The sequence below is a fragment of the Planococcus citri genome, chromosome 2 (genome assembly GCF_950023065.1).
Source record: "Planococcus citri chromosome 2, ihPlaCitr1.1, whole genome shotgun sequence".
In the NCBI taxonomy this organism is placed as follows: Eukaryota; Metazoa; Arthropoda; class Insecta; order Hemiptera; family Pseudococcidae; genus Planococcus; species Planococcus citri.
In genome coordinates this window covers 30,434,121-30,457,576 of record NC_088678.1, presented here as the reverse complement: position 1 = coordinate 30,457,576, position 23,456 = coordinate 30,434,121, and the positions used below count along the sequence as shown (strand labels likewise).

At 34.8% G+C, this 23,456-nt stretch overlaps 1 protein-coding gene across 4 annotated transcripts in view; it reads left to right on the top strand.

The window, feature by feature from the left end:
* Positions 1-23,456, top strand: part of toy (twin of eyeless) — an 87,763-nt gene that overhangs the window by 15,681 nt on the left and 48,626 nt on the right. For 3 of the 4 annotated variants that reach the window (XM_065349607.1, XM_065349608.1, XM_065349606.1), the window contains exons 3-4: positions 7,115-7,352; positions 10,615-10,795. In XM_065349607.1, coding sequence (XP_065205679.1) covers positions 7,115-7,352; positions 10,615-10,795 — 419 coding nt within the window. Of the gene's footprint in view, positions 1-6,778; positions 6,883-7,114; positions 7,353-10,614; positions 10,796-23,456 lie in introns of those variants that run through there. The other variant, XM_065349609.1, reaches the window with a different exon arrangement.

Below are 23,456 nucleotides of genomic sequence, written 5' to 3'. Positions count from 1 at the left end.
ATCTGATAAAAGAAGAATAACGGCAGCAGAGATGAAGTTCATGAGGAGAACGGCAGGGGTGACTCTCAGAGACAGAGTCCCATCCGAGAAAATAACAGCAGATCTCGGAGTGAAGCCAGTCATGAAGAAGATAAAACAGTATAGGAAAGATTGGAGAAATCATGTCAAAAGGATGGAGGAAACAAGATCACCAAAACAGGTCCTCCAATATACACCAACGGGGAAGAGAAGCAGAGGGAGACCAAGGAGGAAACTCACGGATACCTCAGGCTCATCCTCAACAGGTTCCACACCGCAGCAGACAGGCCAATAGGCCTACCGCTTATAAGGAAACGACGACGACGACAAATCTCAGATATTCGAATAGAAAAATCTAAAAGTCACAATTCATGTTTTTTGACTTCTCAAATACAATGTATCACAATAATACGAAGAATTACCAGTAAAAACGCCATAATAAACAATTACTGATAATGACACGATTTTTCATTATTTTTAACACTTTCTCTAATTCGAGAATTATCGAGCAACAAGTTGACAGCAAAGACTGCTCCGTACGAACATTAAGAACGTTGATCATGATTCCTCGAATTTGGTCGATGTTAAAGATGCTTTGTCAGCGGCGATGAACTCAGATAAGCAACTTGATCAGCTACCTGGAATGTCCTGGATCCACAAGTTGCTGTGTCAGCATTTTCAATAGGTATGCCAGTTGTCGAGTGAAACGTACTCAGACATCCGGCGAAATCAGCAAAGCTGGAACGCTGGAGCTGTCTTTGAATCAAGTTTTAGACAGCTGATGACTTCGGTGGTAAAATTTTCCAGAGTTTTCGATAACACACTGGCTGAGTTGATGCGTGTGTCTCTGGCGACATAAAGCAGCTCATTTGCTGCTGATCGATGATCGATAGGGAATATCAGATGTAACAATGTCTGATTGCTTTCCCCGAGGTCTAAAACCTAGATTCAGCGCGTCATTAGCAACTATGGCGATTTTCTATCCGTTTAATTTCGTGTACATATTGTAAATATATGTTGTTTTATAAATACATACATACATTCGGCGATTATTCTCACCGTGCATAGTTTGAATTTTATCACTTCTCATGATCGAAATTGAAAATTAAATACCGAATGTTCAAAAATATCAGTTTTTAAAGTAGTAGGGGGGGGTGCATCATGCAAAAAAAGTGTTCATTTTTTCAGGGACTGTTGGTAAATCTTGTTTTCCAATTCTCAGTGGTGCGATTCCCTATTTTTCAACGAATTTCTACCAAATTGGAGAGGTACGAGTATGTCATTTTGTCCGTCTCCGTGCCCCTGTCGAAGATGACATATTTTCATTTTTTTTAAAAATTAAAATTACAAGAATTCAAAGCAAGTAAAATTTCAAATAAATCAAACACCATTTTAAAATATACTTAAAGCATACAAAACTGCAAAAATTAAAAAAGAAAAATGGCTACCGCATCTCTCATCATTTCACCAAATACGTACATCAGAGGAAGGCAAAACGACTTCATTTCAAAAAACTCGACCCCAATGCGCGAGAAACGTTTAAATAATATTCATGAAATCCGCATAAGGTACCCCATTCAAAGATCGCGCCATCGTCACTGCCGAGGGGAGAACACAACACCTTATCAATGTGCCCTAGAAAAGAGAAAGAGAAAGAAAAAGAGAAAACACGTTTTGGCGTCGTGAAATAAGCTCGATCAAGAGTATCACGTTCAGTTAGGGTTATAAATCGCGTAGTCGGCGCTCCAGGTGTAAAAAGTAGTCATAGTCTATTTTGAAAAAGGGGTGAAGAATGAAAAGGTAATCTTACACATAAACATGGTAGTATTCTTATACCGCATTTATACCGCAATATCGCATCAGTATAATAACGGAAGATGATTCCAGGGGTCGGGTTGATGCTTGGTGGAAATTCGTCGTTGAATAAGACACCTCTCGTCGGCATCGCTTACCCTCTCTGGGAGAATTTTCCGAATAGGGATTCGTACGCGGCTTATTACACCTACGGCTATTTTTCATCCCAGAAAAACAGCCTCTTGTATTGAACAATATAGTATAATACTTACTGTTCGATGAGATTTTTCCACACGTAATCGATACGATGCGGAGAATTTTGCTATGTTGAGGTGGTCTTCTATTATTGGGCCCATAAAATTCCTCAACAGTCAACTTTGAAAATGCCCTCGAAGTATTTAATACAGAATTATTAATAAAACTGTAAAAAGGTAGACTGGAGAAATCCTTTAAATTTCCATGGTAATGAGCATTCAAATTGGGCTAGCCTGAAATTCTGTTTAAAAACCCCAAGCTCGTTCATTTTATTCCGATTAGTTCAGTTCATGCTAAGTTTAGGCAAAACGGTTCTATTTGGTCGGTTTCATTTTATAAAAAAATATCAAAAAGGGGTCAACAAAGGACGACCATTTACCTTAACTTGGGCTAAAAATCAAATTATAGTACAATTTTTCATTCCAAGGTGGGTACAGATGTATTTTAAAAGTTGTATAACATTTTTTTTTCATCAAACATTAAAAGATAATTCAAAGGTGAATGTACCTCCAAAAGAGACGATTAGCTTCGGGTTATCATCAGTTTATCTTTTGTAATTTTTACGCTTCGTTGTTTCGAAATTTCACTAGTATTCAAATTGCACGAATAATTATTATTCTACGTTCGTATTCGTCCTTTTATAGCGCTTTTTCGATGACTAACGCGAATAAGCACCGAGATAATTGCGATTAAAAATTATCCCTCAAAAATGCGAATATATACGATACCAATGTTAAAATTTTGCCTCCATAAAAATTACTACGTTCGCTATATCCAAACCCACCCATCGCGAGATTACTCGCGATTTTGCAGCATGATGGTGTGATCTGGATATGAAAAACCATCGTTCCGCATCTGTAACCGCTCCCAAAAATCAGCATCGATCGCGTCATCCTACACGTAATCCCGAACAATTGAAATTAAAAGGAAAAAACACTCTATCGTTGTATTTACCGCGAGTCAGTCGCGAATCCGTGTGAAAATATAACACTTGGCGAATGACAGATTCCATCTAAAGCTGTATACTGCATCGGCTCGCGTCGACGAGTAATTTTGATTGACAGAATCAATTTTATACGCGACGAGATCTCGCCGTTGAGTCGATTTTATTTTACCGAAATGTATGTATTACGAGTATATAAATGCATAGTATATGTTTATGTATGGTATGTAGATTGTAGATAGACTGGATGGAGGTACATCTGTTAGTGAAACGTGTGAAATTCTAAATGGACGAGTCTGGAAGTTGGATTTTGAATTGAGAATTTTTTCGAAAGAGAATTTTGGTATTTTTTCAGTTTTACAGTTCTAATGTTTTTCAATTGTAACAAGGGAGGTATTTCAAATACTGAAAAAAACATTTTTGGGCAGTACGAAACAAAATTAAATTGGAATTAAAAAATACACGACAAGTTTAGGTAAATGTATTTTCGACTTTCAACAAGTTTTTGGCAATCCAAAGTCCAATTTTCCATGAAAACTCAAAATTTGATCTACTTGAGGAAAACATCAGAAATTTGGTTCATACCCTACGAGTATTTTCAATCTCGTAGGTGATTTCCAGCTATACTGATGGAGCTTCCAGAGGATTTTTGAATTTAAATATCTAGCGAAGAGAGACTGGAACAGCATCCAAAAATATATCACCAGGTCGAATTTCAGGAGCTGAATTTCAGGAGCTGAATTTTCATTTTGCAATTTTTAGTCAATTTTTAAAAATTCAGATTTGAGCTATTTTCAAAAAAAAAATGATCAAATCTAGGGTATAGGAAGTTAAAATTTGATTCATGTTCCAATTTTGACTCTCCGAATTTCCAGTGAATTTTTGTATTTTGCAATTTAGGAAAAAATGTTCGTACCTATGTAAAACAGCCAGAAATGAAATTCAGCACTTATATAAATTCGGATATATGTACCTAATACCTATACTGTCTTTGTGATCTTTTCGATTATTGACTTTTAGTATTTTCAAAAACTATTTTTTTTGCAAGTTAAAAATTCTTATTTCAATCTTTTTTTCTCAAAAAATACCCAAATCAAAAACCTAAGTCCGGACTTTGGAGAAAGCACCAATCAGTTTTGAATGTCAAAAAATGAAGGAAAAATGAGTAAATAAGTAGGTACCTAAATGTTCAAGTTTTTCTAATGATTTTTTTTTTAAATCGCTGGAGAAAATTTTGCATTTGAACTAGTAGGAATAAATTTTGAAAAATTATGTGCATATTTATGTATATCTAAATCGATCGAAAGGATTTTAACAGAAAAATTCCATAATACGCTGGAGGCTCAAGAAAGATTCGAAACCACTACTGATCGATTCCAAAAGTTAAAAATGGGGTCAAAGTCTTTCAATTTTTATTTTTTCTTGAACAATGGACTTTTGAATAAAAGCTAAATTTAGAAATTTGGTCTGAAAGTGCATAAAAAAGAATTTGGTAAATTTTGGGCTACTTTTTTTGATTTTTTGGAAATTGAAATCAGCAATAATATTAACTACAAAATTGGGACCATTTTTTTTCAAACCATTTCTTCAGTTTAGAGAATAATATCTTTCGACGTTTTCGCATATTTTCAAATCACGAAATTTCTTAAAAATAAGCAATTTGCACATTTTTACGCTCATAAAAGTGATTTGGGATTTTGATGGCAATGCCTGGGTCGACATAAAATCTCGAACACGTACCATTGGAATTGGTCCATTTTCTCTAAAACAGGTAAGGTAATGGTTGGAACGAAAAATCCTCCATTTATTTCTTCAAAACTTTTTCCTTTTGGGGGGGGGGCATTTCTTCCCTCCATGGAACATTTTCAAACTCCTAAGCTGAAAATTTTCCTGGGTCAGTTTCAACTAAAAATAAAGATTTTTATAAAGTGTGGTCAAAACCCTCTGTTTTTTTTTGCGATTCGCACTGATACGTTTGGAGAGGGCGAGGGGAGCCTGTAGTGAAAAGTTGGGAAAATTTCAGTCTCACACCACCCCCCTCCCCCACCAACCAACAACACGTCGCTTCGTCACGCCTCTGGTGATAGGGACAGATTCATTTTTCTTTAAAAAATGGGTCATTTAGAGAAATTATCATAAATTTATAATTTTTGAAAAATTTTCATCGATTTCTGCTTGATTTTATTGAGGACTAGCGTTTTTTTGGGGCCAGAATAAGAAACTTTTTTTTTGAAAATATGGTTACTGACAGGAATTCTGAATGACGCAAAAATTAAAAATTTTCTGATAACTTGTTTTTAATTATAATTTTTAGATTTTTCAGAGGGGGGGGGGTACTCATGACACCGCTTTCTTTGTGCTCGGGAGAGAATGAAAAAATATTGAATTTGTTTTTTTCTTGAAATCCAATCTCCTACGATTGGCTTTATAGACAAGTGCTCTAAAAACCTCTTATTTTTAAATTCCCCATTCCAAACTCAATTTAGTATTTCTATTGAAAAGATACAGTGTTTATCGCATCACGCGAGCTTATACGTATCGAGGGCACATTGAAAACATCGTCAAACCTAAAAAGACAAATCTCGATATCGACATAATAAAAATATCACCTAAAAGGCGCCGCCACCGCTTGTAAAAAGGGTGCGCGGGCAAGTATCGCGAAAACCTCGCAATTAAATGAGGACGCGACGAGAAAATTCAATAAAGCTAATGAGGCGTAAAGTGGTGCATATTTTGTACAGCTCAGCTCAGCGGGATGTTTTATTAACATCTTACGATGAGGCCGACGTTTCATTTGTTTTATACGAGGTGCCATGCCATAGCAGTGCCACTAAATTAAACATATAGGTACCTTACCTACACCTACAACGTACGTACATACAGGTTTTCTATAAACGAGACTACATTATACACTCTTACAATACGTATAAACACAGGTACCTCCAACTGATTAAACTTTAACCACATTTATGTCCGGTTTCATTGTGGTAGGTAACGGTGCCGTTCCGTAGGGTGTATTTCAACGATATCGGACATTGAAAAAAGATCATTAATTTTTTCTTGCCAGCCCCGTGCCAACAATTCTCCGGACATTTACCCATCTTTTGTTGAAAGAATCGTCAACCTTACTGTACCTTTTGTGCTTTTTTTTCCTTGTTTCCAAAGGCAACAAAATACCCAGCTACGTATAAAAATGCCAACGTCGAATTAAACATGTTAATTAAAAAATATATACCACCGAGACCCTAAAAAATTTTAATTTTAATTCTTAAAAATGAAGTTTTTAATTTACAAAAGTTTTTATAATAACGACGATTGTGGCATTATTTCGCACCCGTTTCTACTTAATTTTACGCTTTTTGCGTTTAATTTTTTAATAATAATAAAAAAGGAGAAATTCGCGGCACGAATCTGAAAATATGAATTTTTTTCTCCTAAATTACCCTTTCCTTCGGCTCTCTTTTCTTTATTTACAATAATCTGGTCAGGTATGATTCATTAGTGTCATATTGTCCCGCTGGTGTACGACGAAACGACGTTCGTCTCTTGTTTCAGCTCTTTCACTCGATCTGGATCCTCGGTTCTGAGAAAATTGTCTGTACAATTGCGACAGACTAGATACAATTGAGCCGTCGGAGTGGCTGAGGGATCTTATTTGGGTGTTTTTTGTTTGTTTGTTATTGATAGAATTTGAATTTTATTTTGTCGTGAGAGGGGGGATGGCATATTCGCTATAGTGAAGACTGAAGTGTTTGTAGTGTTTAGTATTTCTTCAGTTTCGGGAGAATAAAGTGGTTGTGTTTCGTGTGTGAATGAAGTACTCAGTGATTTTCAGAATAGTGTATGGCATGATTCTCTCACAATATTCTATAGTAGGTATTTTTTAAAATTGACTTCATCTTACGACTAGGCCATTTCTGGACAATATTTCCATGTACCTAGGTCTGCAAACTTGAATTTCCGTATTAGTAAAAATGCCTTAGGTATATATTTACCCATAAAACTGGCGACTAATTTAGACCTCACAGACCTCACACATCGACTCATCTTAATCACCGATGATATTTTCATGCATTTTTCATGTTTTTTTCTCTCTTTTTGCAGAAGATCCTGAGCATTGCAATATGGCTGCAGCTATGGCTCAAAGCTCAACGTTGTTCGGCTGCTCGTCAGCTGGCCATAGCGGCATCAATCAACTGGGCGGTGTATACGTGAACGGCAGACCTTTACCAGATTCAACCAGGCAGAAAATTGTAGAATTAGCCCACTCCGGAGCGAGACCTTGTGATATTTCTAGAATACTTCAAGTTTCAAATGGCTGTGTATCAAAAATTTTAGGCAGGTTAGATGTTTCCTAGTGCTTCATTTATTTATACCTATACGTAGATTCGTGTTTTTATTTATAGCTCTGAAGGAGGAAGACTATAGAGGGGGAAGGATTATGTTTTGTGAGCTGAGAGAAAAATTGATTCTCATATTTTTAGTTTCCTTCAAAGGCCAAACCCAAAGTTACATGATCTCAGGGTTACTCTCAAGTCAATGAAAATTTTAAATCGTTGAAAATTAAAAACTTTTTAAAACAACTTTTCAGAGAAATTTGATCTGGGCTTCCTGACGTCGTCACTCAAATTTAATTTGGGTGTCTACAATTTGTAGAATTATTATGTTATATAAGTCTTGAAGAAGAAGTGTTAGTTGAAAAAATTACAAGCCATTTTCGCAAAAATTGATAAAAATCTTTGTAATACAAAATGAATGCAAAAGCCACAAATTTGAAGATATAAAAAATGCTATGCGATCTCAGGATAAAGCAGGAAAAAGAGTTATGATCAGACTTGCATTTTATCTACCTCCTTGACTGCCTTGAGAAGATCTTTGAATATGAAAGAGAAAAGAATCAGGAGGTTCATTCCATGTCAATTGGACCAAGAAGTGGTAGGGGGGTTCGGCGATTTTTTTGAAATTTTTCCTGTAGATAGACCTTCCGAAGGGATGACCAATGGCGCAAATCGCAGCCCTCTAGCCCATTTTTAAAGGCAGCCAGGGGGTGTCAAAGTTTTCAGTGAACCTAAAATATCATTCATTTCAGCAGTGGATTACTCGATAACTGCGATACCTACCAAAATGGAACTTTTTTCGATAATTAGGGGTTTTGAAAGGCTTTTTGGTGATATCATAAAAATCAGTGTTGCCACTTTTTTTCGTACAAAAAATTAGCTCGAAAACATTCAAAACGTAGTTTTCATATCGTTCTGACTCTCAAAAATTCTGAAAAAAATATCTTATGGACAACTTCTCATGCTGAATAACATATAAAAAAAATTAAGATGGTACCATGTTGCAAAATTGATTTTAAAAAATTTAAAGTTTGCGAAAAAAAGCGATTTTTTTATTTAAAACACGAAAAAAAGTTTTGATAGGTGAAGTTGACCCATTTGACCGCTATTTTTACGTACCTATTTGTTGAAAAAGTTGAAAAACCCCTTTCACTCGATGAAATGAACCCCTCACAAAAAAATCAAAATTTGAAAAGATTCAAAAATGATCGAATTTTTATTTTTTTGTTGTGAGTGTAATTTTTATCAACTTTTTCATGAAATACGTCAGAAAGAAGTCAAAATAACACAACTGAATTTTAAACTTTTTTTGATGTTTGATATTGAAAATTGAATTTTGATTTTTTTGTGAGGAGTTCATTTCATCGAGTGAAAGGGGGTTTTCAACTTTTTCAACAAATACGTAAAAATAGGGGTCAAATTGGTCAACTTCACCTATTAAAACTTTTTTTCATGTTTTAAATTAAAAAATCGCCATTTTTTCGCAAACTTTAAATTTTTTAAAATCAACTTTGCAACATGGTACCATCCCAATTTTTTTATATGTTATTCATGCATGAGAAGTTGTCCATAATATATTTTTTTCAAAATTTTTGAGAGTCGCAATGATATAAAACTACGTTTCGAAACTTTTTGAGCTAATTTTTTGTACCTACGAAAAAAAGTGGCAACACTGATTTTTATGATATCATCAAAAAGCCTTTCAGAACCCCTAATTATCGAAAAAAGTTCCATTTTGGTAGGTATCACAGTTATCGAGTAATCCATTGCTGAAATGGATGATATTTTAGGTTCACTGAAAACTTTGACACCCCCTGGCTGTCATTAAAAATGGGGTACGTATGATAGGGCTACCTGAAATGTCCAAGTACTCGAATGAGAGTGATTTTTGATGATGGGAAAATTTGACAAACCCTGACCTTCGACAAGAAAATATGATAGAAACGAATCCGCTCAGTATAAGGAGATTATTTAAATTCACTTCATTTAAACAAAAACAAAAAAAAAAGCATCGCGAAAAGTCACATTTCTGGTTCTTTTCATTCTGTGACAGACTAACAACAATTTATTTAAACGTCTCTTAAAAATAAATCAAATTATCTACTCGAATGAATAAAATGCGACCTTCAAGCGACACCTATAATTCGATTCTTGAAACAATACCTTACAGAAAAAATGCTTTCTTTTTGCAAACGTATCAAAAGACAGTATTTTCTTTGCTGTACGAGGTGAAAGAACTATTCCTAAGTATAGTGTTATGAGTGAAACATACGTACCCTCTATCTATCCTTTTAGAACAGAATAACGTATCTCAAAGAAAAGTATTCTCAACAAAAATCTTTGTATATTTTTTGAATTGCTGTATTTCTACGGGTGGTGGGGGGGGGTTTATTGTTTGGAATTGAACCGAAGTTTTTGGTTCTGGAGAAAGAAAAGAAATTCTTTTTATATGTAATTTCTTTTCTAATCGTGGGTATACTTAATGGTTCTCTCTGCAGCTGAATAAGTAGATAGATTTTAAAAACGTCCAATTTTGCAATTTGCTCTCAAATTTTTAAAAAGTTCTAGAAATGTCACTGACTTTCCCCTCTCCCACCCCCATCAAAAACTTCTTGAACAATAAATTCAAATACAATCAAGTCGTAAAATAATTTTTTGAAAGTATAAAAAAAATTTACATTCAAAAAAATACTAAAAATCATCTTTTTTGAGAACTGCAAGATTTGAAATTTGTTGGAAACTCTAGGGTGGCTCATGATAATCGAATTTTAATTTTTTTAGAGAAAAATTGGCCAAATTGCAAAATTTGAATTTTTGCAAATTCACTAAAAATTGAGAAATGTAATTCATTTAATCCTTGAAACTTTTTCTGGTTCTTACATATCTAGTGGGGCTTTTCAAAATAATTAGAATCCTCTCGCGATTTTTCTTCGTTCAATAAAAAAAAAATTCTGCGGTGATCTCGAATATTTGACTCATCAGGGAGAGTTTTAAATTTCCAAAAATTCTTTAAAAATCGAGAAATGCGAATTTCATTTATTCTTTTTTGGGATACCGAATTTTTCTAGTAGATGCATCTCTTTCTCAGCGCTCAAAGCTAAATTTTTGAGCCAAAAATCCATAAATAATGAGCCAACTTACAACTCTTGTAAGCCCATCTTTAAACCCTCTCCTCATTACGAGTACCTACATCTTATACTCCTATGAAACTAACACGTTGACTGTCAACTCTGTATAACCGAAACATAATGTTTATTTTCTTTGTAGATATTACGAAACCGGTTCGATAAAACCGCGAGCGATAGGCGGATCAAAGCCTCGCGTGGCGACGAATGGCGTCGTAGCTAAAATTGCATCTTTTAAACGAGAGTGCCCTTCCATCTTTGCGTGGGAAATCAGAGATAGACTGCTGGCCGAAGGTGTTTGTACCAACGACAACATACCAAGCGTAAGTTTATACTCAAATACACGTATTTAGTACCTACATACAATACACCATTACTATACAATGGTAATTAGTAAACCGATATTATAGTATAGTTAATTGCGGCGCAATCGATCATCTTGGTCTAATAGCACACAAGCTTATAAGAGCATGGAGAGCAGGAGCAGGGTACCTCCACGATACGTGTTCTCGACGTTTTATTAATTTCGCCTTATTCTTTTCTTTTAACGCGGTGTACGAGTAGATACGATGGTGGAGTGTTTTTTCCCTTAATTTATATTTTTTTTTTACCACAAAATCTGCTGCAAGTGCTCGAGTTTTCGTATATTACGTTGAAGGAAGAAAAAAAAAGCAATCTGCGCGAGAAATTAATTTCATTCGTTGGTCTCGTCTTGACGACGAAAAAAACACCCTATAGATATAGAGTGAGGAGGGGTAGAAATATGAAAAAACATCGGCACAATTACGAACTCATTTTGAAAAAAATTTACCAGAATTGTTTCTTAACGTTTCCCATACAATTTTGCTATTATAAAAATTTCATTTAAGGCCACCTTTGAGCCTGAAATTAGAAAAACGTGTTTCAAAAATGCATCAAATCCATGTTTTTTACATTTTAAATGTTAGGTACGTTTCATGTTAAATTCAGAAAAAAATTTCGTGAAATTTTTTTATTAAAAATTGTGTGTTCAGAACACTCACATTCCTTCATTTTCTACGTCACTGAGTAAAAATTTATTCACATAATTAGAGCTTCTATATGCAAACTGCCATTTTACAAACAGAGCAATTTTCAGACCTTTTTGATCTACAAAAAAGATCGAGAATGGGTCACAATTCGATTTTTAGCTGCCCAAATTAATTTCCACGTCATCTGGAGAACTTGAAAAATTCTAGAGAAATAGAAAATCGCTCCTGAGATTCGACAATGGCTTGAAATCATGGAGTGTAAATTCTATGGGCTGGTTTTAGATAAGATACAGATTCGTACACGTTTCCAAAACTTCTTTAAAAACTGAAATTCCTGATTTTTTGAGTTTTTTTTCCCCCTTAAAAATAAACAGGTCAGAAAATGTACTCGAGGGGTCCGCTTGAAAATATACTCAAATTTAGGTAAATCCTTTAAACAGTTCTACAATGAACTACAATTCGATTTTTATTCTCCCAAATTGATTTCCACATTTTTGGACTTTAAAATTCCGATAGAAATCGAAAATTACGCTGCTGAAGGCCCCAGAATGATCGGAAATGGTGATATTCGGTTCGAAGGAGTTGATATTAAATTCAATTAATAATTTTTGAAACAAAACGAAAAATCAACCTATCTCAAGGTGTCTACTAAATCAAAAAAAAAAGAAAAAGGAAATGACTTTCGGAACTTCGATGAGTGGTTTTTATAAAATTTTTTGCACTGATCACTGAAAAAATAATGAAAAAATACCACTACGTCAGGATTTTTCACGTTTTTAGAGGTTGATGACAGCTATCACAGAAATTCTATCAATTTTTGGTAACTTTCAGGTTATTTCTATGATAATTTTATGGGTTTCGTAACGCTTTATGTACCTAATTTTTTTCACGATTTCATTTCATGAGCATTTTTACGATATTTCGCTCAATTTTTTTTTTTACAATGTTTCATCAATTCTCAGCCATTTTAAACAATTTTAATGGAATTTGAACTTTGCAGGCAATTTTTGCAACTAATTTTTTCACCAATATACATATGAGAATAGTCGGAAGTCCCACATAAGGATCTCAGATCTGTTGCACCCCCTCCCCGCCGATCCTCCTGGACAACTTTTTTCTCAAAGGGGGAGAACTAAGGAACATTTCTAGCCCTTGTCCTAGAAAAAAAGTGACCCCACTTTCAAAATGGCGGCCATTTTGATTGACAGGTCAGCTGAAATCGCAGAATTTTCGTTCCAGCATAGGACTTGCACAATATTTTTCAAACTGTACAAAAGTATATCGAAAGAGTAGGCGAAAATTCATCACCTGTCAAAATTTCAAGTGCTAAAGTGCCTTTTTAGATTTTTGGTGAATTTTCAAAAATCAAATTTTGACCAAAAATGTGGAAAAAATCAAAATTTTACCAAATTGAGCTGGAAAGCTGAAATTTGGGATATGCCCTATTTTCGACCTGCCAAATCGATTGGAAACAGTTTCAAACCGTCTTGAGCAGTTCTGGAGCCTCCAGAAGATTTTTGAAACTCGAAATTTCCACAAAATTTCATCAAATGAAGTTGGAAAGTCAAAATTCATTCTGCAAACTAATTTCAATACGCTACGAAGTTGACTGCAGGTGGATTTCAAGTCGATTTGGAGCCTCCAGCGATTTTTTGAAAATTACTGGAGCCTCCAGTAGGTTTCTGAAACTTGAAATTTTCACAAAAGTTCATCAAATGGAGATAAAAAGCCAAAATTTACTCTGCACTCTAATTTTAGCACTCTCTGAAAACGACTTCAGGTAGGCTCAAGACATTTTGGAGCCTCCAGTGACCTTTTGAAGTGTTTCACGGCATTTTTGGGAAAATTGAAATTTCCAAAAAGTAGCTGAAAGCTTCAAAACCACTTGAAATCACCATGCAGTAGACTTTATATTGTATTGAAATTAATTTTGCAGAATTCGGCTTTCCATCTCCATTTGATGAAATTTTGGGGGAAATTTCAAATTTCAAAAATCTACTGCAGGCTCCAGAAATTTTCAAAAAATCGCTGGAGGCTCTAAATCCAAAACGACTTGAAATTCACCTGCAGTCGACTTCGTATAATGTACTGATATTAGTTCGCAGAATGAATTTCGGTAGTCGACACCTTGGTCCAGTAAAAAATTAGCCCTCAGAAAGTTTTTCTCGAGCGTTTTTCAAAAATCGAGGTTTAATGCATTTTGAGGCCAAAAAATTCAAACAGTCTGCAATTACCACCAAGTTTCATTTCAGCTTTTCAGTGCTAAAATAAGTATCCATTCACTAAACATCGTGTATACTGATATAAGTAAATATCCAAATAGCGTTAAAATTCAGGCAAATATCTAAAACCACGAAAACGTACGGCATCGGTATCCAGCCTCACGCCAAACACGCCAAGAAGAACAGAGGGGGATGAGATGAGATATCCGAAGAGCGAGAGAAAAAAATAGGAATGATAGGATTACACAACAGGAGAATAAGAGATACTACAGTACATAAGACAAATAGCGAGTAAAAAGTTGATGACTAAAGGGGTGAAAAATTCCCTTACACGGTTAACGTCGAAACCACTGGGGCGTGGAAAAATCATACTGGTATCGATGCAGGTGCACGTGTATGCGCGCGCTCTCGCGCCCGGTCTCATCCACCCTCGGTTTTCGGGCCGGAAACTTAAAAAGATGGCGATCGGCGAGCGGCAAAGGACGCTATTGAACTGCTCTCTGCGGTTCGAACGCGAACGGAAACGGGGTTCTGCGTAACGTACATTGCCCAATAATATCGGGGGTTGCAGAGCCACCAGAGGTGACACCGCCACAGCCGCGTCGTTGTAGATACGCTTTTGCAAAATAAATCCCGACGAATATTTTACTATATACGTATATAATACGAGTATGGTATCATTTCACAGATAAATTTTCACACGTAAATGAACAGAACGTGTTATACGCCCGCCTGTGTGACAGTTGTTATTGGTACTGTGTGTTATATGTACTATACTACGATGATGCTGGGGCACTGCAAATTGGATTGCATTCTACCCCCTATATCGTACATATCATGTATACTCTATACGAGCTATAAATTTAGCCGAAATTAAAACAATATAAATGTCACTGCTGCATTCAGGAAGTGGCCACGTATACGATGGACTTCCCTTTTTGACTGACAGCTTTCCAAAATACATATACGAGATCAACTTCGAACGAGTTATTTATATCGCGAGTATCACCATAATATCCAATTCCACGAATAGTGAAAATCTAACTCATGGATTGGGTAAAAAGGTCGACTTTTCGATACCTACGATGGGAAGCTAGTGGAAAAAAACCAAAAGCCGGATCGAATTTAATTTCGATGCAGTTATACAGGCTGTGTGGCAGGTTGGTCTCGCGTCGCGTCGATGAAATTCTAATCCTTAAGCCCACATCTCTCTCGCTCTGCATGTTTTAAGTTTGAAACCACTTGTACTGCTCTTTTAAGCCTTTAATTAAATTTCCCTTTAATGGTACTTGGACCGCGTTTTGCGCTCGCAGTAATAACGCCGTTCTTATATATAATATAAAATGTACAATAATGAGGTTTATTCGGCGAATACTGTACGTACTGCGCGGCGGTGCGGTGGCGACGACGACGATTAGTACGGGTGCCAGGCTGCTCTATCGTTTCAAAATCGCGAAAAAGTGGTGGAGTGTTTTTTCCCTTAATTTATATTTTTTTTTTCGCCGCGAAATCTGCTGCAAATGCTCGAGTTTTCGTATATTAGACTATGTTGAAGAAAGAAAAAAAAATGGAAGAGAAAATATACGAGCAATCTGCGCGAGAAATTAATTTCATTCGTTGGTCTCACTGTGATGATGGAAAAAACATACTAGGTAGAGGGAGGAGGGGTATAGAAATACGAAAAAACATCGGCATAATTACGAACTCATCTTGAAAAAAAAATCCACCAGAGGGTAGTCTATCTATAGTATGGGTGTAAGGTACTACAAAAATGCAAAAAAATGCACCCCACCAGATATCAAATTTTTGAGGTATGCAATCATTGCTGGGTCATTCCACGTCAATTCGACCAAGAAGTGGAGGGGGGGTCGGCGATTTTTTTGAAATTTTTCCTGTGGAAAGTCCTTTCGAAGGGATGACCAATGGCGCAAATCGCAGCCCTCTAGCCCGTTTTTAAAGACTGCTAGGGGGTGTCAAAGTTTTCACTGAACTTGAAATATCATCCATTTCAGCAGTGGATTACTCGGTGGTTAAGATAAGATAAATTATACATGTTATATATATTTACCTACTTCTAAGCAATTTTTTAAAATGATGTATATAGACGCATTAGGTAGTTACTTGTATTCTGAAAGAGACAGAAACCCTGCTAATGACGACAACGACAACGTTTTTCTCAATGATGACATTTTGACGGACAAAGATGCTACAAGTAGCTCCTCGACTTCGACCTCAACCTCGACTTCAGTGAATATAAATAATAAAAACGTATTGAACATCTTGCTCAGCGATCTTCGAAAGCTTGACATTGGTTCAGTTATACCAATACCAGAAATCATTGATGAGGAACTGCGCAACATACTTGATTTAAAAATCAAATTTGATGAAGTCGCCAGAAATTTATTAGCACGCGCCCCGTGAAGATGATAGCATTAAAAATACTTGATCTAACTTCAATGCAGAATATCGAAATATAGGAAATTTGCTAATTCAGAAAAAACAGGACCATTTTCAAGATTTAAAATTACCTATGCTCAATATACCAGAATTTAACAGCGATGATAAAGATTGGCTAAATTTTCGAAATGTCTACGTGAAGAACATCCGCAACAATACTAAGATTCCATCTGAAAGAAAACACATTTTATTTGACAACTCTACTAAAAGAAGAAGCTCTGGATTTGATTCAAAACCTGAAAAAAAGTTTTGATTGGCGAAGTTGACTCATTTGACCCTTATTTTTACGTATCCGTTGAAAAAGTTCTTTCACTCAATGAAATGAACTCATCACCAAAAAAAAAAAATTGAAAAAATTCAATTTTTTCAATTTCAAACTTCAAAAAAAATTTTAATTTATTCAGTTGTCTTATTTTGACCTCTTTCTGATGTATTTCTTAAAAAAGTTGATATCTCATTCTCAACTTCAAAGGACACTCTTTAGAATTCAAAACCACTACTAAATTTCTTGGCTTAACTTTTGATAGAATACTATTAAATTATACTACTCATCTCCTTAAAGTAAAATCAGATGTCATTCGGACCGGTCTCTCATGTAGAGGGCGCTAGTGTGCCTATTGTTCTGGAGTTCAGATCGGGCTTTTTTCTTAACCCTTTCTTATCAGTCGTATTTTACCAAAACGTTGGATTTACGGGTTAAAAATGAAAATATGATTCAGTCATGATTAATATGCAATAATGATCGTAAAAATAATGTACATCGAATTATTTTTTCAGTTTTAACCCTCAAAATTAATGCTTTCGTAAACGCTGATAAGAAAAGCCCTGTCTGAAAATGTAAACATTTTCCAGCTCACATAGCGCCCTCTACGTAGTGCCCCGTCCGAATGAAACACCTAAATCTGTTGACAATAATTAAAAATATGTACTAGGTACAAGTATAATCCATCTCACAAACTCTTACCTCACTTGTATAAATCTCCAATTCACAGTAAAATTGAGTATGTAAGCCCATGTTTTGCAAATATCTCAAGTAAAACTTCCAATATCCTAAAAACAATTCAAAATTCAGCCCCAAGGATCTGTATAGGAGCCCTCTATTCCTCTCCAATAGATAGCATTTATTGTGAAGCAGCAGAATTACCCCCAGATTTTAGAAGATCTCTCATAACAAACAAATTCATCTCAAATGCATCCACCAACCCTTCCTATCCACTCCAAAACTCAATTAACCCACCCAACCCCCAACATTTTGATCATATAGAAGGACCCATTTCTAATTTCATCACAATGTTGAATGATCTTCAAATCAATCCTAAAACTCTCATCCAAAAACCAATATTATACCCCCCTTGGCTCCTCAGGCCTCCTCAAGTCAATACACAACTTATTAACTACTCAAAAAAAAGCCACTCTCCACTAGTAATAAAACAAAACTATCTTCAACTCTTATCAGATTACAACAAATTCAATCTCTGCTTTACAGATGGATCAAAAATACCAACACTTTATTCAGGGTATGCTACTCTATCAATGATAAAATTTCAAATTTTTCAATCCATAACTGCTCTTCAATCTACACTGCCGAACTCGCAGCTATTTTCCACTGCCTCTGTGATATAGTCACTTATGAATCAGAAAATAAGTCTTTCTTAATTCAGAGTGATTCCCTCAGTTCACTAACTGCTATCCAAAATCTATTTTCTGACCACCCCCTAATTCAAAATATTCGTAAAACTCTATTTGATTTACAAAATTCAAACTACTCCATCCAGTTTATGTATGTACCCAGCCATGTTGGAATCACAGGAAATGAAATTGTAGATAAAAATGCAAAATCCGCCACTACTCTTTCTCCTCTCACATTTATCACAGCTGACGACCTTAAATCTATCTTCACCCAAAGCATACTTAAGAAATGGCAAAACTTTTGGTCCCTCCAAACATTGAACAAGCTCTTCCACCACAAAAAAACTACTTAGCCTGGGAAAAACCTATCTCAACTAAATAGACTTGAAGAAATCATTATAACCAGATTGAGAATTAGCCACACGAAAAATCACCCACAATCACCTCTATGAAAAGGCCCCAAAACCCACATGCCAGTTCTGCCTGTCAGAACTTCTATCTGTCCAACACTTACTATTTCACTGTCCTTTCTTACATCAGCACAGACTACCTCTACAAATAGACGAAAGATCCCTATTCATACCAGACAACCCTTCCGAAATTAAAAAATTCTTAGACCTAATTAAAAAACTTGACCTTACCAACTCGATATAAAATCTCACACGACGGGTGTAATAATCAAGTAATTACAAACACCCCCCCCCCCCAAAAAACAAAAAAAAACTACGAAATAATGCCATCGAGCCATCCCAATTTTTCAATTATGTTGTTCAGCATGAAAAGTTGTCCATAATATATTTTTTTCAGAATTTTCAAGAGACGGGACGATATGAAAACGTTTTGAAACATTTCGAGCTGATTTTTTGTACGAAAAAAAGTGGCAACACTGATTTTTATGATATCATCAAAAAACCTTTTAAACCCCCTAACCATTGGGAAAAGTTCCATTTTGGTAGGTACAGTATCACGGTTATCGAGTAATCCACTGCTCAAATGGATGATACACATTTTAAGTTCACTGAAAACTTTGACACCCCCTAGCAGCCTTTAAAAAAGAGCTAGAAGACTTAGATTTGCGCCATTGGTCATCCCTTCGGAAGGTCTTTCCACAGGAAAAATTTCAAAAAAATCGCCGACCCCCTTTACCACTTCTTGGACGAATTAGCGTGGAATGACCCACATGAAAATAACTTCTTAAACTCCCAAATAAACAAAAAATTACTATAAAATATTGGGAAACCTTTTTAAAATTTTAACATAAGTTTGATACGATCATCATTCATCAAAATCGAATTCCAACCATGTATTCTCTACATTTACATTTTCGATCACTTTTGCCGCGCATTGCTTCATTTCAACTATCAAAGACGAGCAAGAAAAAAAAAGAGAAAAATATCGACCCATTAAAATTTTCACATCCTTAACCTCGCCCACATTACATCACCGAGCATTAAAAATACCTCGCTAAAATCCTTTAATATGCCTAAACATGGTAAAATACCCATGAAATAACCAACACCGCAGCGCGCACCCGCACCGCGCACCTCATCTTCTTGCTTCCCGATTACGTTAATAAATTTGCATACCACGAATAAATTTAAGGAGCAAATACCAAATATTTCGTTAGACTAAATTTCGCGGCAATTAACGCGCCAATTCGAGGCAAAGAGACAAACCACAGCCGCGTTCTCATCTTCGCTCGCGTAAAAAGCCACTAAAGAAAATTTTCTTTTTGAAAGGGAGAGAATAATATACACAATGTATTTTTTTTTTTCAAAAGCAAACTCGAGATATTACTCGAGGCGTTTTGAGATTAAAAAAGGTTTAATTTTTGGTCCCCTTATTTTCAAGCAGAAATTCAATCTAGTAACATTTAATAATAAAAAATGAGAGTCGGGTTTTCATATTTTTATTAATTTTCAAATAGATATGGTTTTTTTTTCTTCTTTTTAGCTGCATGTATAACTAGTTACCTTACTCTCGTTCGGTATTTGTTTATTGTGGGCTATATTATTACACAGGGTGTATGAAAGGGGAATGTGCTTCTATTGATGTTTAATAGTTAACAATTTTTTTAGGGCTGATTTTTTTGTGTGAACGAATTTGAAAGCGTGTCGTTTACCAATTTCAATATTTTGTGTAATAAATGACCAGACCAATATCACCAGGAAAAATAATTTTAATTTCAATTTTTTTTTTTTTTTTTTTTTTGAATTTTCAGTTTTAAGTTTAATTCATTTTCTGATTCAAAAACACCATAAATATAAATCCTTTGACCTTGTCGAAATGTCGAAAGAAAATACCACCATCAAACCCTCTCTCTGTCCCATATTTCAGTTTCCAATCTCATTAAACATATTTTCCAATACAAAAGACATCTCATTCCCCAAATCGAATCTCTTTAATAAATTAACGTCTACTTTTTGCAATTCAGCAAACTCTCTGGTATTCTTATGTGACAATCGTTTGAATAATAGCGCAATAAAACAGGAGAAAAGAAAGTCACACGCTCGTATTTAAATTTTTTCACCCTTTGCTCGAGAATATACATATATCTCGATACATTGTAAACAATTAAAGGAACCAATTTCTTATAAGCACGATACACACACTCACACAACGACAGCAATACAATGAATCGAATACATAATATAGGATGAGTATTGAGTATTGCAGAAGGTACACGTGATGACGTGTAGGAGAGAGAAAGAGACTGATACGATAGGAAAATAAGCAAAAAAAAAAAGACAACTCATGTATAACTTACGTAACAATAGAAGAAAGACGGCGAAGAGGAAAAAACCGTAAGCTACTATATAAGGGTGTGCGTGTATTTTAGTACACGGAAATAGTCTCTCAAAACGATGCTGCAAGTGAAAAGGAAAGGGGGCAGGGTAAAGGCGTATTCGGCTACATTTCACATTCTAATACAAATGAATTGCGCATTACGCTCAACTGCCCCTTTTCAAAATAAACATTCAGCCCACTTTGGTCACGACCTCCTGCAGGGGGTCGAATGAGTAGGCTTATCGTTCACCCTGCGTTTTTACCGCGATCACTTTTCATTACGTAAAAAAAAATCACTTTACTCTCGTCTCGGATAAATCTTGAAAAATTGTAATCGTATTACCGCGAGAGCAGCCCGCAGTGATATTTGAGCCGAATTGGGATAAATGTGATAGGAAAAAAGGTCACATAAAGGTGTATCTTACGGGTGGTCATGTACATCGATGATGATTTCTTTTTCAAGTTATTGTTGGTATGGATTGTGCGGTGTATTGGTGGGTACCTATGTCACACTTTGTACCTTATATGTACTGTATCGAAACCTTTTGATAATATCGTCGGTGATATTACTATGATATGAAAATTAATATTCGTTCTAGCGTGAAATTTGTATTGTAAAAGTAGGTAGTCGTGTGATCAGGTTTTATTCGAAAGAGCAAATTTTTGAAATCACTGATATTTTTTCAGTTATTTAAGTGACTAATTTTTTCTGTCGATCGTAGGAATTAAAAGGAAACATCTTACTGTTTTTATTCGCCTTTTTTCCCCCTTGAAATTATACAAGGTTTTTAAAATATGGATTTTAAGAGAAAGTTAACACCCCTCCCCCCTCTCTTCTGAATAGTTCTTATTCAAATTTGATAAGGTCGAATAATCTTTCCATAGTCTTTATGCCTATTCAACACAGAGACATTATGAATTTCCTTTGTATTTCTCTAATTTGTAGTTTTTCATTTTGATAAATAATTTTTTAAAAGTTTGATTTTTTAAAATAAAAATGACAATTTTTCAAAAAAATTCTTCCAGTAAAATGATCTCTGAAAACTAAATTTCATCAGCTCCAGTTCATTTGGAGCATCCAGTAAGACATCAAAATTTTTCCCATGAATTCAGAGTATCTAACAGGTAGTGAAAGTAGTGAATTTAGTCAAAAAGATAGGTAGTGAAAAAATATGAAAATTCAGATGTGCTACGAAAACCTTCAAATCATCGAGGAAAAAGTTTATTTTTGATGAAATTAAAAAATATGTTCTTTAAAGGCATAATTTGACTTTGTTAATTTTGTAGGTGTGGGGGCGGCTAGTGAAGAGCTTTCTGAAAATTGGGTTGAAAAAAGTACTGAAAAAGTAGTGATTTTTTTCAACAAAAAAAATTCCGTTAGATGTCACGGAATTATAAAATCCTATTTTGAAAACGCAAAAATTTAGTTGGGCAGCTGAAAATTTGATGTTTATCTGCTATTGACGTCCTCAATCTGAAAATCTGTCGTTCTAGCAAATTCCAATTGTTTACTTCAAATTTAATTTTTTGACTACAAATACAGTTTTGAAATTTAGTAAAATACTAAACATAATTTTTGTCAAAATTGATCGCTAAACGAGGATTTTACTTTTTTCAAAGAGGGACAATGCAAGAATCTGTCTCTAGATCAGATTCTAATGCTTAAAGCAACAGAAGTAAAGTCTCAGCTCGTTGAAAAAGGAAACATTTTTGTACTTTATGGTTCAGCAGTGATTATAAAGTGGAAACAGACAAGCTTTGGGGCTAACTTTAGAAGAATATTATACTGTGGGAGAAAAAATTTCTTAAAAAGCCAAACATGGGGTTGAAAAAAGCTGGAAAATTGAGTCAATTTTGAGCAGCCGGTAAAATTTTGTATTATTTTTACCAAAAAATGATTCTACAGTATTTTAAAACGATTTTATTTTTTTCTGAAAAATTAGTGTCTTGGACATGTTTTTTTTTCTGAATTCCTTTTAATTGTTAAGCTATTAAAAATAAATGACATTTTTTTTTGACAACAAATACATGAAAATTGGGGAAAAAAATAAAAATCAAGTTATTGAACATTTCTTTTCATTTGAGAAAAAAAATTCATCGGGTTTTGCAACATTCTTCTCTTGAAAATGTTTCTCAAGTTTTTTCTGGAATCGATTAAAAAATATGAAAACCAAAAGTCAGGTTCAAATTGGGGGTAATTTTCTGAAAAACCGAGTTTTTGAATGAAATTTTCTTATTTTTTTTCATCATTTCTATGTACTTTGTTAAAGTGGATTTTTTGGCTTAACCAAGCATCTTGAGAAAAAAAAAATGGAATTAAATTAAACACGATTTTGACAAATAAGAAAATATTTTCAATCGTAATAGTAGTTTATTCAACTAGGGAGCAAAAGTGATTTTCGACAAATTTTGACGTTTATTGCCCGAGCGAAGCGAGGGAAATAATTCAAAATCGTCGAAAACCACTCTCACTTCCTGGTTGAATAATATATTTTTCGTTATGAGGGAGAAAAACGCCAGTATTTACTTCCAAAAATCAGAAGCGGAAGCAAAAGTATAGCACTTTTTCTCCCTAAATAACGAAAAATAATTTTTACTAAAAAACTTTACGTAGGTACCTACTTAATCATTGAAATGAGAAAAACTTAAAAACGTCGATCTGTGTTTTTTGAGAATATTTTTGAAATACTTACTCAATTCGCTTTTTTAGGGTCTAAAAATCTCAGTCAAAATTATCATTGTATCCAGAATGAATATATTTTTTTTCACAAGATACTACTAAAACAGCCATAGGTAGATTAAAATTTTCAAGGTTGGGGAGGGAGGGAAGGAGGGAGGGAGGAGAAGGGTTGATGCAAAGTTCACTTCAAATTTAAAAA